Here is a 14,333-nt window from a genome sequence, read left to right as displayed (position 1 = left end):
AATCTGTATTCATATTTTACTGGCGACTTCAGTTAATTCAACCCTGATGGGAGCGACGAAATTTATCGAATTATCCAGTGCGTCAAAATTAACAAGATGTAGAAAAACGCCAAAGCTGATTCATTTGGCAATATTTTCCCGCTTCTCATCATCATCATCATCATCAGCCTATATTTATGTCCACTGCAGGACGAAGGCCTCTCCCTGCGATGTCCAATTACCCCTGTCTTGCGCTAGCGTATTCCAACTTGCGCCTGCGAATTTCCTGACCTCATCATCCCACCTGACTTTCTGCCGTCCTCGACTGCGCTTCCCTTCTCTTGGTATCCATTCTGTAACCCTAATGGTCCACCGGCTATCCATCCTACGCATTACATGGCCTGCCCAGCTCCATTTCTTCCGCTTAATGTCAACTAGAATATCGTCTACCCCCGTTTGTTCTCTGATCCACACCGCTCTCTTCCTGTCTCTTAACGTTACTCCTAAGATTTTTCGTTCCATTGCTCTTTGTGCGGTCCTTAACTTGTTCTCGAGCTTCTTTGTTAACCTCCAAGTTTCTGCCCCGTATGTTAGCACCGGTAGAATGCAATGATTGTATACTTTTCTTTTCAACGACAGTGGTAAGCTCCCAGTCAGGATTTGGCAATGCCTGCCGTATGCACTCCAACCTAATTTTATTCTTCTGTAAATTTCTTTCTCATGATCAGGGTCCCCTGTGAGTAATTGACCTAGATAAACATATTCATTTACAGATTCTAGAGGCTGACTGGCGATCCTGAATTCTTGTTCCCTTGCCAGGCTATTGAACATTATCTTTGTCTTCTGCATATTCATCTTCAACCCAATTCTTGCACTTTCTCGATGAAGGTCCTCAATCATTTGTTGTAATTCCTCTCCATTGTTGCTCAATAGGACAATGTCATCTGCAAACCGAAGGTTGCTGAGATATTCGCCATCGATCCTCACTCCTAATCCTTCCCAGTCTAAGAGCTTGAATACTTCTTCTAAGCATGCAGTGAATAGCATTGGAGAGATTGTGTCTCCTTGCCTGACCCCTTTCTTGATAGGTATCTTTCTACTTTTCTTGTGGAGAACCAAGGTAGCTGTGGAATTCTTGTAGATATTTGCCAAGATATTCACGTATGCCTCCTCCACTCCTTCATTACGCAATGCCTCTATGACTGCTGATATCTCTACTGAATCGAATGCCTTTTCATAATCTATGAAAGCCATATAGAGAGGTTGATTGTACTCCGCAGATTTCTCGATTACCTGATTGATGGCATGGATATGGTCCATCGTAGAATATCCCTTCCTGAAGCCAGCCTGTTCTCTTGGTTGACTGAAGTCAAGTGTTGTCCTGATTCTATTGGAAATTATCTTGGTGAATATTTTATACAATACTGAAAGCAAGCTAATGGGTCTGTAATTCTTCAATTCTTTAACGTCTAACCCGCTTCTAACTTGCCCCAAATAAAACGCACCCACTTTCTGTGTGTCGAAAGTAGAGCACTGCACGGGCCGATTTTTTCAGCCCGGGCCCGTTTTTACGTTGGGCTGCCTGCCCGCCTTAGCCCGACCAAAAGCTTTATGGCGAGACTCGGGCCCAGCCTGGGCCCGGAAATCTATGTCACCCGTCCGGCCCAGCCTGCCACCCTTTTACCCTACGCCCGAGCCCGGCTGGAAACCAGCCTGAGCCTGGCCCGAGACCGAAAAAGATCACCGAGCAGCAGTAAAAAAAAGAAAATAAAGAAGAGAATGAAAGAAATTTATTCTTAAGCCATAAATACATTTCATATGCAATTATGAACACCATTTGAGTGGTCTGAACGCAAATACCAGCACGCGAAGTAGTACGAATGACCCTGCCGAGCAGTGTTGCAGAGTTACCACTCCGGAGTTGGAATGACTCCGGAATCATTCCGCATTTTCACAACCCCGCAATGGAATGGCGACATTGCTTGGAGGAATGGAATGGGAATGGAATTGAGTGCCTTTTGCCCGGAATGGAATAGGAATGGAATTACGTCTTTTTCCGAAAATAGACCGCTTTTTCGTCTACACATAATTTAAAAAATATACGTAGAACCAACCAGCCGACGTTCAAACATTAGTAAGTCAGAGCCTCGAATTTAACAATAAGGCAGTATTTAAAATGGCTTGCTGATTACAAGTACGGTACATTTAGAAGCAATGTGCCTACCACAGTTCTGTCCTTATAGACGGAGTGGCTCCAAAGTTTGTCTTGATTCTTTGCATAACTGCAGCTCTATGCCATTGGCAACCATCGTGCCGAAGAACGGCGGCGGCATACTCCCCCCCCCCCTTACGCCTTGTGATTTTTTTTTACCTTGGCGGTGCTTTCGCCCCGGCCGCCTGCTGTCTCCCCCCCTTTACTTTGTTTTTGCTTCTGTGTGTCAGTGACTCGGACGCATATTTGAAAAAGCGCTTCTCTAAGTTGTGATGCGTATTGATGCTGGCGCGATGCTTGTGTTCACTGCAAGCTTTTGCATATCCCCCCCCCCTTGTCTAGACAACAGACAACTTTGCCCGAAACTCTGTCGACAAAGATCTGCAGGTCAGCACAGCACACAGTTGTACACCATGAACTATGCGCACTCTCCCTCCATACAGAGAGAGAATAAACTTTTGAAAGCATTGGTTCGGCAAGCCAGCTGAAGCAGGAGAGCCCACGTAACTGCGGCCACGGTGGTGCCTCCCCGAGCCCTGACGCGACAATATGTGCCGAACAAAACCCATGTTTGCTTTGTTCTAGGGAGCTGTGTTTTAGGGAGCTCTATTCTAGGTTGGGGAAAGGGGTGGGTGAAGGGAAGGGAGGAGAGGTCCGGGTGGCATCACCGCCGCGCTGGTGCCTGTTGGCGGCTAGAGAAGCTCAACGGCTCATTTAGTAGTTTGCTCATACTGGGCATGCTAGACAATGCTTCGAAGCATCCCCCTCAGCTTTCTGTGCTACCACCTCCACCCTCCTTTTCAGCCGTCTATAGCGAATAAAACACTTCCATAATGCACTACCACACGGGCTCCTGCGCCCAGCGGTTCCCGCACGCAGTAAGTCCGCCAACATGGCACATTGGAAACAATCATTTGAAATTACCCGCCAAGAAAACCAGCAAGCTGCACTCTGCAAGCTTTGCTCTAAAAGTCGGTCTTTTATCTAATTTGATTGGGTACCTAAAAAGAAAGCACGAACGTGAGTACACGCAACAAGAGAAAGGGCTGGCAAGCCAGCCAAAGATAACGTCGGCCTTATCGCTGGGTGCAGCTGTATGCCTGTTCATCGAAAGGCTGCTCTTGATGACGCCATAATATGAGGTCTCCATGAACACTACTTTTCTCAGCATAAAAATACGCTATGTTGTCATTTTAGTAATAACACATTTAAGCTTAAATAATATTCATACATCACAAGCCGATAAACCATGCTGACCATGCAAATACTATAGACAGCGGGAGACCTGCCCCTATCGGAGTTAGTAGGGTGGTTGTACTGTACCAGGTATGTCACCAAGCTACTTTCCCTCGACCTTGGTAACGTGTTTTGCGTATTTTTGAAGTTATTAACGCGTCTAATGACATAAGCTTTATGGTGCGTTCATCGGTAACTCGATAAAACTATCAAGATGTCTTTCCTACGTTGAGGAATTACAGGAATGAAATTGAACAGCCTGGCCATTCCCGGAGTGGGATAAGTTTTTTCGTTCCGAGGAATTGAAAGGAATGGAATTGCGGCAAGTTCTAATTCCCCGGAATGGAATAGGGGCGCCCATTCCGCAACACTGCTGCTGAGCAGTATTGCCAGCAGTTTCCAACGGCGTGACCTTGATGCGGCGCTATCCACTTCTATCGCAGCGCCGCCAGAGTATTTTTCCACATCGGGCGGCCTCACTACAAAGCATGCGCTGCCCCAGTCGCTTGTCCCATTCAACCGTATTCTACTACACTATACTATAGCCGAAGCGCAGCCACAACCGGTCGTGAGCGCAGCGCATGGATGGAGTAAATGGAGAAAGAAAGCTTCTCGTTTCTCCATGATGCAGCGTAATGCGCTGCTGTTAGGCGGCCGGTTGAGAACCTGCGTGCAATCATGGATGGATGCAGTGCCATATTTCAGCCGCGTGCCGAATTATCTTACCATCCATTTTTTTTACCAATTCGCCTTTGAAGAATCAGCAAGTCGTAAACGCGCTTGCACCGCAGTGAAAGCATATTACATTGATTTAGGTAAAGAATGCAATGACATTATGTGATTTGATGTGTTCTGTTCAAACAGCGCAAAATACAGCGGAAGAAGAAAAGGGAAGTACACAGGAGTAGCACTGTTAGCTTCGAGCTGCGCCGGGGCAACAGGTTTTTCAGAGTCGAGACGCGCAAGGATAACTCGCTGCACGTTGCATGCACGCCACCAGAAAGTCTGAGCCTGGCCCGGGTCAAAAAGCACATGCCGTGCCCAAGCCCGTTCCGAGCCCGTGAAAAAACTGCTCTACCCGGCGGGCCTGGGCTTTTGGGTAAGACCGAGCCTGTCCAGTTCTCTAGTCCAAAGTAGCAAACTAACGTTGAAATAATGTTAAAGCTCCTAAGCAAAGTAGAAATCTAACATGCACCCGATTTTTTTAGTTAGAAAAAGTCTTGCACAATGATGGTTGGTTTCCTATATTCAGCTTCTCCACATGGTTATTTAAGGTACGTTCGATTCGCCTGCACCAACTGAACCAGTTTACAAGGTACTGCACACTGCCATTCACTTGAGCAGTGCAGCAATGATGCCCTCTGAACCACGCTGTTCATTTTGAAAGGTGCAGGGCTGGCTCACGGTTTTGCTGCACCCTCTCTACTGTCGGTGCCAACTTGGTGCATACCATAGAGTTTCGCAGTATATTACAGGGAGAAACTATGGTGCAGATGTACATGTACGAAACAGCAGCGCAGCAGATGATAGAGCACACATGTGCAAGCGCCGTTAAAACTCCGCTTACGTACGTGTCTGCTGTGTCTACACAAAAACGGGTATAATTATGCCTAAGAAGCCGGCCCTACCAGCAGTTGAGGAATTCTCAAGCTTCAAGCACTCCGTGCATATTAGTCGGAAAAAACGAAACGCCTGCACCGCGTCTGCACCTTGACATACGTTTCAAGTGTCGTGCTGTCCCTGCACCGAAGAAATCGAGCTGCACAATTTCTGAATCTTCTGGCAATACAGTGATCAATGCAAATTATCTAAAGGTAGGGCGGATCTGCCACATATTCTATGGTCATGCTCGAAGGCGGCTCCTTTCGAGGGCCACAAAATTCAAAACCGGCAGCAGTGGGCGACCCTGCTGCTCAGCTCGGACCAGCAAGACCAGGTCTGGACTGTCCTGCTAGCCGAGGCAGCCGCTGAGACTCGGGGGGATTTCGACCGTCTGCTAGGCGGAGGGACGCTGCGGCCACCCTCGTGATTGCTGGCACCAATAAAAGTTGCTTATCTCTCTCTCTCTCTCGTGAACTGCCGTGAACTAGTACACAGTGGCGCAGGCAAATCAAACGGACCTTTAAAGTCAGCTTCACTGCATACATCTGTGTTGTGGCAAAGCGTACAAACATTGCAAAGGCGGTTTTAATTTTGTGTCTGGTTTCACCGTGCAGGCAATTTATTGCCCAATTTTTATTAAAAAAGAAAAGGCACACATTAGAATCTGGTTATTATCGTAATCAAAGATTGCGGGCTACAGTTATTGCTTGAAAATATTCCTAGGGCGGGTCATAAATAAGCAGTTTCGACAGGATTTGACATGTGTTCAATGCATTCGTTGTCCCTTAAGCTCTGCAGAGCAGATCCAGCAAAGGGATCGCTATCAGGGTCACCATGAGGGTCATGCACTTGCATGCTTATCGGTCAAATTGGAATTATCCGGTAAAGGCCAATTTTAGTATTGAAATAACGAAAGTTTGGGCCCATAGAGATGCATGGACACTGGCCAGGACCTTCGGCCTGGATCGAATTAACCAGAGTGGATTTAATGGTAATTTAATGTACTTTTTCTCTTTTTCATTTTCTTGTACATGCAGCATCGCAAGTTGAACTTTTGTCAGCTTGAGTAAGGGCAGGACTTGCATAAGTTGCTGTGGAATGCAGAAGTACCTTCATTATAGCTGTGTAGTTGAGTGATCAACGTTCTGAATGATGGACTCTCAATCAGACTTGAGTGGTGACCTTGTTCTTAAAGCATGTTAATCACGTCACTCGATAGATGGGCTAAAAGCTGCTGATTAAGTGCATCATTCCTAATTGATGCATTTGTTTCGAGTCTATAAACAGAGGGAGCCTCTCGAGAACTTAATGCAAGGATGCTGTTAAGCACAATTCTCTCGATTACAGGTGGCAAACGAAGTGGACGAAGGTGAACGACCTGAGCTTCCTTGGTGGAAGTGCAACAAGTGGGCCCTCCACATCGTCATACGCATCTGTGAGAGGTCAGTGCCCTGTGTAGCCATGCCTTGTCACCCGCTGTGGCAGATTAGTGGCTAGAGTGTTGCCCTTAGGGTTGGTAACATCGATGAATGATTAAGCCATTAAAGGTATCCCGCAAAATGATTAATCTTCATAGGTGCCCACCTTTCATTTCATCGACTTAATCGATTAGACATTTTCGATTAATTGTTTTCGAGAGTTTTACATGAGTTGCGCGAAAATTTTGAAATCGTACTAGAATGGCGGAGCACAAGCAGTGACTGCGGCTGTGGTAGAGTGACTGTCGACTGTTTTTCCGAGACCCGAGTGATGCCGAGCCGAATGCTTCCTCTCTCTTCACCCATACTGCACATGCCACCACGCCACCCGAAGCCAGAGGCTTGAGATGCCCTCGCAAATCAAGGCATACTATAGCAACCCAGTCAATCGTCGTGTCACTCCCTGTTTACCAAAGACACGGCACAGCACGCGTGCCGGTTTGGAGCACGTATTTGACATAATGAGAAGTTCATGTCAATTCCAGCAAATCTATAGCTTACGACCGTCTCGCATGCTGGTTGTGTGGCCATTCAAAGAAGGTCTTGGTTTCACCCGAACATTCCAGCCAATTGACATTCCTTCGCTCTGTAGTAAAGAGCACGTGGGTAAAGTCCTAAACCATGGTTTTAGGGGTGGTGGTGGTAGTGTTGCAGCAGGCGGGGTTAGCCTGGCATACAGCCGGCAATTGTTCCGCCCGAGCTTCCTATGAGTTGAGGTCAGGGGTGTGTTTTGAACCCGCCGTGGTTGCTCAGTGGCTATGGTGTTGGGCTACTGAGCACGAGGCCGCGGGATCGAATGCCGGCCACGGCGGCCGCATTTCGATGGGGGCGAAATGCGAAAACACCCACGTACTAGATTTAGGTGCACGTTAAAGAACCCCAGGGGGTCCAGATTTCCGGAGTCCCCCTGTACGGCGTGCCTCATAATGAGATCGTGGTTTTGGCACGTAAAACCCCATAATTTTTAGGGGTGTGTTCTGATGCAGTACAACATTGCTTCCTCGCTAGTAGTTCCATGGATGACACAGGTTTGGTGTGGAGTCTTGTGGATCGCCCTAAAGTAATTACGGATTGCATCCTTAGAGTTCTGAAAAATGCTTGGCGCTTTTGCTTTTGGGACACATGTCAGTGCTAGGCATGCAAGAGTGTCAGCCTTTCATTTCTTTCAATTCCTATGGGGGATAGGATCCATTGAACACTTACGTTAAATTTCTTGCTCATTAGATCTTTGACCAGCGCTAGAGATTGCCTTGTAAACTACTCTCAAGGTAGGCCAAGATGTAATCGTTGTGGTGTTGACTTTGGGTCCGTCAGCACCACGATATCTCGTGCAGAATAGGCCCGTAGTTTTCGCAAGGCCACGGTAATTGCGGCGCTTTGTATTGTTGTAGACGAAAGTACGTGATCCAGGCGGCCAGACCATGATACATCAAAGGAGGGTATGCAGAATGCCGCTGCGCAGCTATCTGTTTGTGCACACACCGACCCATCTGTGTACGCGTGTAGGTGGCTTTGATATGCTGTGCTGAAGTGGTCCAGTACAAGGAACTTAGCTTCGGCAGTTGGAATTGTGCATTTCGCCGGTAGCCGGGGTACATTGAGGCTACAGGTAACATCCGAAAAGGACCATGGCAGGTCGAGACGACTGCGTTTAGGACATCCCAATCCTGAAAATCGGAAGGTGTTCAGCGCAGCATGGAAATGGGAGTGAGTTCTTGCTCTTAGCTGCCGGAGAAGCGCCGTGCCTGCGGGGGACTCGCCGAGCCTTAATAGCTGCTTGAACAAGGTATGAGATTCCAAGAGGCAGAGTGGAAGAGAATCTGATTCATTACTAACCTTCTTGTTTGAAGCTGCCCGAGGAACTCCCATTGCCAAGCGAAGTCCCTTTCTATATACAGCCTCCAAGCGCTCGAATTGACTCGGTGATAGTGATATGAGCGACAGCTAATAGAGAATGTGGCTTGTTATGAGTGCAGTGTTCAGTGTAAGCATGGACATTAGATTCTTTCCCCAACCTACACATGCCAAGCAACGCAGTGCGTTATCTCTTTGCACTGAGGCAGCCATAACACTTTCAACCACGCCTCGCCACAGTAGCTTGCTCTTTATGGTGATGCACCGGAAACGAACACTAGTTGCACGACGAATTGGATGGCCTCTGATGTCCAGCGTCAGACGCGTTGGCTTCCGCCTCACTCCAGTAATATTCATTTCTGCTGTGTATATTGCAATTCCTTGCATATTTTAGTTGCACTTCACTTTTCACTTCTGCCATTTTTCTTATTTCTTGTTTAACTGTATTGTACAGTGATTCATTTGTGGCATTTATCTTGTTTAATGCTGCTCTAAGTGCCATTTTATAACATATAGTGTTTATATTTTCAAAGGCCACTAGTGCCAACTCTATTCAGTCTTTAACAAAAAAAATAAAACTTTATACACTTGTATTTCTAACTTGGTTCCACCTATCAAAGATTAAAATATGGTCCTAGAAAAGTAGATAACTGTGTTTCAACCTTTTTAAAAAGCCCGCCAAAAATTTCGATTAATCGAATAATTGATGAAAAACCCTGCATTGAAAACAATTAATCTATTAAAGGCTAAAATGATGAATGAATAATCGTTAATCGAATAAAAAAATTAATCGACCATCCCTAGTTGCCCTGCTGATCACGAGGTCTTGGGTTCGGTCCTGACCATATCGCTGGATTTCAATGGGGGCTGATTGCAAAAAATGCTCAGGTTATGTCACTGCGTGCACATTAAAGAACTCCTGGGTGTCAGAATTAATACCGAGTCCCCCACTACGGCACACCTCAAAATCAGACCGTGGCGTGGTTTTGGAACATAAGACACCGGAATTTAATTTTCTTAGCCCCGCCTCGTTGATTTGTTCTATCGTTTCTCTCCGCTTATTGTGCGATCGGTAGCATAATCTGTGCAAGGCCCTGTTTGCAGCTGGTTGAGCAGCTTGTGGGATACTTTCAACATTGATGGGCTTTAGGGAAATTTTGATGCTATACAATGTTGACGGCTGATAGCATGAACATCAGTACAGTAGAACCTCGTTGATACAATCCCGTTATGTACGACTTCCCAGCACCAATGCTCATCATCGAGAACACATATAGTTGGCGTAGTACATTTACGCTTCTTTTTTACCAATTCATACGTTCCCGGAAAATGCAATCTTATGGCACTAATGTTCAACATATCACCAAACTCAGTTCATTACATGGTATGTTTTCCAGCCACTAGGTCCCATGTAAAAAAAAGGCGAGAGGCGTGCACGATCGAGAACAGCAGCCACCTGCACAGCAGCATCCCCCGGCGTGCACTTAGTTTGAAACAGGCACAAAAAATAACTCAATTTCAAAAAGCCACAAAAACGACAGTGCGGGTCCCAGGCCGTTCGAGCTGGCCACAACACTTAGCAATATGTAGATGTCATCTACAGTTGAGTCTGCCAAATGTTTTAGTGACTTTGGATCGTACGTTTTCCCGGTTTGTGCTTTCTTTAACCCTTTCACTGCCGGGTTTTTTTCTGACTGCTCTTCACCCGCTGCTGGGTATTTTTTTCATGTTGGTTCTGTGGAAATTTCATGCTAGTAATGCACCATGACACTCCACAGGACATGTAAAGATATTCATCACCAGTTCTTGAATTTCTTCGTCCGTTAAAGCGCTGACTTATCATGGCTGCTGCGCTCTGCCAAGACGAAGCGACGTGGGTGTAAACACGTGTGCTCCATATGTTGTCTAAAATTTAATTTACACGTTCTATGTGTTTAGGTGACCTCTCCATAGATGGCGGGACATGAACCCAATTTTTTTTTGCGCGAATTGTCTCGGGAGTGGGAGTGAGTTTAAAAAGCAACACGAGTATACTCGGGAGTAGCAGGGGGTGCGCGTGGGTGGTTTCACGAGTTATCTTGGTAGTGGCAGTTAAAGGGTGAAACTTTTTTTTTCTAAAACATGAACGAGGTTCGTACACAGAAGGAATCCTCCAGGTGGTGCTCCGTTTGCTCGACTAGCACCGGCAGCAAATTCCACTTCATCCTCTAATGATCATAGGTATAGAACCTCTCTTTAAATATCAATCCTTGTTAGAATTTTTAAAAGATGTACACAGTATTCATGCCCAAGGAAATCCGTAGCGCGGCCTCTAACAGAGGTTTCTGCTGCGGTAGCTGCATGAAAGGAAAGCACCTGCCTCCCAGCCTTCGGGCTCGAAGAACTTAAGGAGGCATATGTGCTATTTCTATATCGCATTTTAGCCTCATGATCACTTGTCATTCGTACCATACCCATAGACCACTCCATGTATCACTGTCATAACTTTATGCTATATATAATTTTACGCTGCTATGATAGCGATTGATTTTAGGCCACTTTACAGCCATGTTACATCCTATCATCGCAACTCACCAATCAGCGCTTAACACAACATTATCAGTCATGGCGCTCTTTGGCCACACCTGGCCCTTGCGCCACAAGAAACCACATATCATCATCATCATCCAACCTTGAAGCCATACACAGTCAAATGGCCAAAATATCTACATGCACCTGACTATACCAGTACATTCTAATTTAATAGGGACAGGAGTTTGTCCTATTGTTATTAATTCTTGTATTTCACTGCCTCAGAAGTAGACTTGCTTGTACATTTTCTTCTGCAAATTCTTTATCTTGAGCTGTCTAAAGCCTACCGGGAGGGTCAAATTATGTTTTATTTGGAAGCATGTTTTCTTTATAAGTTGCTTGCACAAAAATTGCATTACTTTAAATCCCCAAATAACTCGCCAGGCTATCAAATAAAGTTATAGTTCTTCTTTTATAAGGTAGGCTTTCAGCTGGGAGTTTTTGAAATCTTCATATATATTAACAAAATATTTGAATAAGATCCACACTGCGTAGGCCTGGTCAGTGAAAATCTGACCCATGCTACGATCATTTTCGTTGTTCTTAACGAAACATTACCTTAGGATAAATACGGAAATGACCTTCCCCTAAATGACGTGTGCAGGTATGCCAGTGCTGGATTTCATAGTAAGGAGTTCAGAGAATTTGCAGACCTCTTCATCAATCTACGCAACAAGCGAATCCACCTAGCAGTGATCCGTTTGTTGCACCAGCACCTGCACCAGCACCTCTACATCCCACCTAGGGTTGTTCAACTTCTGTTCAAGTTCATCTTGTAAGTGTTTGCTTGTTTTCTGTATTCAGTGGATGCTCCCTTTGTTTAGCAGAGTGTTTGACACTTCACATCGTTAAGTCACTGCCCCAGTGATAACCGTGCATTGTCGATTGCATGTGCAGCCTTGTTCTACAATGACCGCATTGTCCACTGCCAGAGACGGCCCTGTGCCATTCAGCACTTGGCCATAAGAAAACAGTGGCACAGCAAAGCTATCCAGGGGGCTCTGCAGAGTGAAGAGCACATACTTTTTACCGGAGTGGACCCTTGGCTCACAATGCCTTGCTTGCTGCCTACAAATTGCGTTCGCTTGCAGATGAGCAGCATTTGAAGCAAGTGTTCAGTGCATGCATTTGTTTAGTGAAGAAATGGGCTACCCTCGTTTGTATTTTGCACAAAATTCGTGTGGAAACTGTGTCATTTGTCATCTCCTGCGAATGATAAGCTCTTGCAACTTGTTACAAGAACTCGCACGTGAGACTTCTACTAAAAATTAAGGTCCCTGTTACTCCTTTAGTAGTGCTGTTTCTGCACAGTGCTCGTCTTGATTTGAATGGACATCCTTTTCATTACTGAACACATCTCCTAGTTCAATGCCAGCGAGTCAGCTAGCAAAAATTGACCATCACAATGTAGTGATTGAGTTATGCCTGTAGCCTGCTGGTCGCGCTTGAAGTGCTTTTCACTAGGGGTGTGCAAATGCTGAACATAGTTGACTTCCATTGATTCGACCCTGACAGGACCGACAATATTGATCGAATTATCCAGCTGGTTAAACAAGATGCAGCAAAAATGCAAAAACACACTGCTGATTCATTTGGCAGTAGTTGTCCGATACAAAATGCCCTGAATCAAACGTGTGCCCAGTTTCTATGTGTACAAAGTAGAGAACTAATGCACTGTGAGAAGAGAGTGGTTTCGCAAGCAGACCGAGCGCTCCAAGTGAGGCAAGGTGTGGTTCTCAGAGGCCGCGCGCACGGTTGACTGTAGTTGCCAGGGGAAGGACCAGGTGGCGCAAGTGCAATGCTCCCTTTGTTTAGCAGAGTGTTTGACACTTCACATCGTCAAGTCACTGTCCTGTGTGTATTTTCTTCTTGGTCCTTCATCCTAATTGTGAGCTCAGCACAGAAATTCACCATGAACGCTTACTGACTCATTCAGTTTTAATGACTAATGATATGGAAGTCTCACTTTGCGTATTTCACAGAGCGACTTTTTTCTAGGTCTCCAATGCTTTCTACAGAATAACTATTACCGTATTTTTCGGTGTATAAGATGCATTTTTTCATTGCTGAATTTTTCGTCGGTGCCTCTTATAGCACGGTGCGACTTATGTACGTTTTTTCGGGAAAACCACCGCCAAAATCGGATTCGATGTTATAGCCACGCGAAGCGCGCTGGTTGACTTAATTGCTACGGGTTCTGTGCGCGCTATCGAGGTGCCGGGTTCTTCTCGTGAGCGAGTTCCCGAGCGTCGTGCGATAATGACGGAGCAGCAACGCAAGGGGCGGCAGGCCGACCACGAGTCGGCCGACCCCGAAGTCATCGCTTCTGCAGATTGCTGTCAAGAGACAGCACGTGTCGCTGTGCAAACTATGCAGTTGCTACCAGAGTACAAGCCCCCCCCCCCCCTCCTTCCACGCTGCTTTCCTCTCTTGTGTGCGATTCGGGTCACCGTCGCACGCTTTCACTCGCACATACAGCATACGGCGCATGGGATGATGTTAACGCCCTTGGACAAATTTATACGGTGCATCACGGCAACCATGACGGCAGAAATGTGCCTGGAGTGGAAATATATGGCACCCATACGCTTGCGCAGGACCCGCGTTCACTGAGTGAAACATCGTTTTTTTTTTAATCGCTTACCGAATGAACAGGTGCATCTTATACGCCGGTGCGACTTATAAGTTTTTTTCCGAAAAAAGTGCCATTTTGAGGTGGGTGTGTATTATATAAAACTGCGACTTATAGACCGGGAAATACGGTACATATATCTGTCCTGTGTGTATTTTCTTCTTCATCCTAATTGTGAGCACTGCACAGAAATTCACCACGAGACGTCTATATAGGACTGCACTGCTTGTGTAGGTTCCACAGCGTTTTCTGCAAAGTATGAAACAGAGTCCAGTGTGGCACTTGTGTTGCGCATGTGGAGTGCTTGACCAGTGTGCCTCTTTCTGTTCTCTTCAAACTTGTACAGGTTGGCTTTGCTGTTTTTCCAAATTTCTAGAAGCCCTACAACGGGGTAAGTTCCTCGCTGATTGACTTTCCCTGTGCTGTCCACTTATAAAACTGGAACACGTGAATGCCTCTTTCATTCCTAGGGACTGCTCCGGCTGCGTGTGTGTGTGGAGGTGGATAGTAGTGTCATCGCACAGCTCGGATACGTTGAGCCACCCTTTGCAGCACTTTGCATAATAAGCAATTTACTTGTATATTATGCCAGAGGAATTCAACAGCAAATAAAAGGCCTAATAATTATAATAATAATGACACTAAGGATGATGATGATGATTTCTTCGGCGTTGTACTCAAAGTAATTTAAGAGTGAGTAATTAAGACAATGATAGAGTGTTTTTGTTAATCAGGAAAATTCGACCTCAAGCCACCGCCTGAATTGAAA

At 45.9% G+C, this 14,333-nt stretch overlaps 2 protein-coding genes across 2 annotated transcripts in view; one reads left to right on the top strand and one right to left on the bottom strand.

Moving 5' to 3' along the window:
- Positions 1-14,333, bottom strand: part of LOC119440408 (nose resistant to fluoxetine protein 6) — a 539,389-nt gene that overhangs the window by 173,525 nt on the left and 351,531 nt on the right. The gene's annotated exons all lie outside the window — the stretch shown is intronic.
- The window catches only part of LOC119437155 (importin-8), a 48,985-nt gene that overhangs the window by 8,458 nt on the left and 26,194 nt on the right, over positions 1-14,333 (top strand). Inside the window, exons 4-6 of the mRNA XM_037704230.2 lie at positions 6,377-6,471; positions 11,537-11,707; positions 13,911-13,955. Coding sequence (XP_037560158.1) covers positions 6,377-6,471; positions 11,537-11,707; positions 13,911-13,955 — 311 coding nt within the window. The remainder of the gene's footprint in view (positions 1-6,376; positions 6,472-11,536; positions 11,708-13,910; positions 13,956-14,333) is intronic.

This window comes from Dermacentor silvarum, chromosome 1 (assembly GCF_013339745.2).
Source record: "Dermacentor silvarum isolate Dsil-2018 chromosome 1, BIME_Dsil_1.4, whole genome shotgun sequence".
NCBI lineage: Eukaryota > Metazoa > Arthropoda > Arachnida > Ixodida > Ixodidae > Dermacentor > Dermacentor silvarum.
Note: the sequence above shows the minus strand (reverse complement) of the source record. Positions and strands in the feature narration are given on the sequence as shown.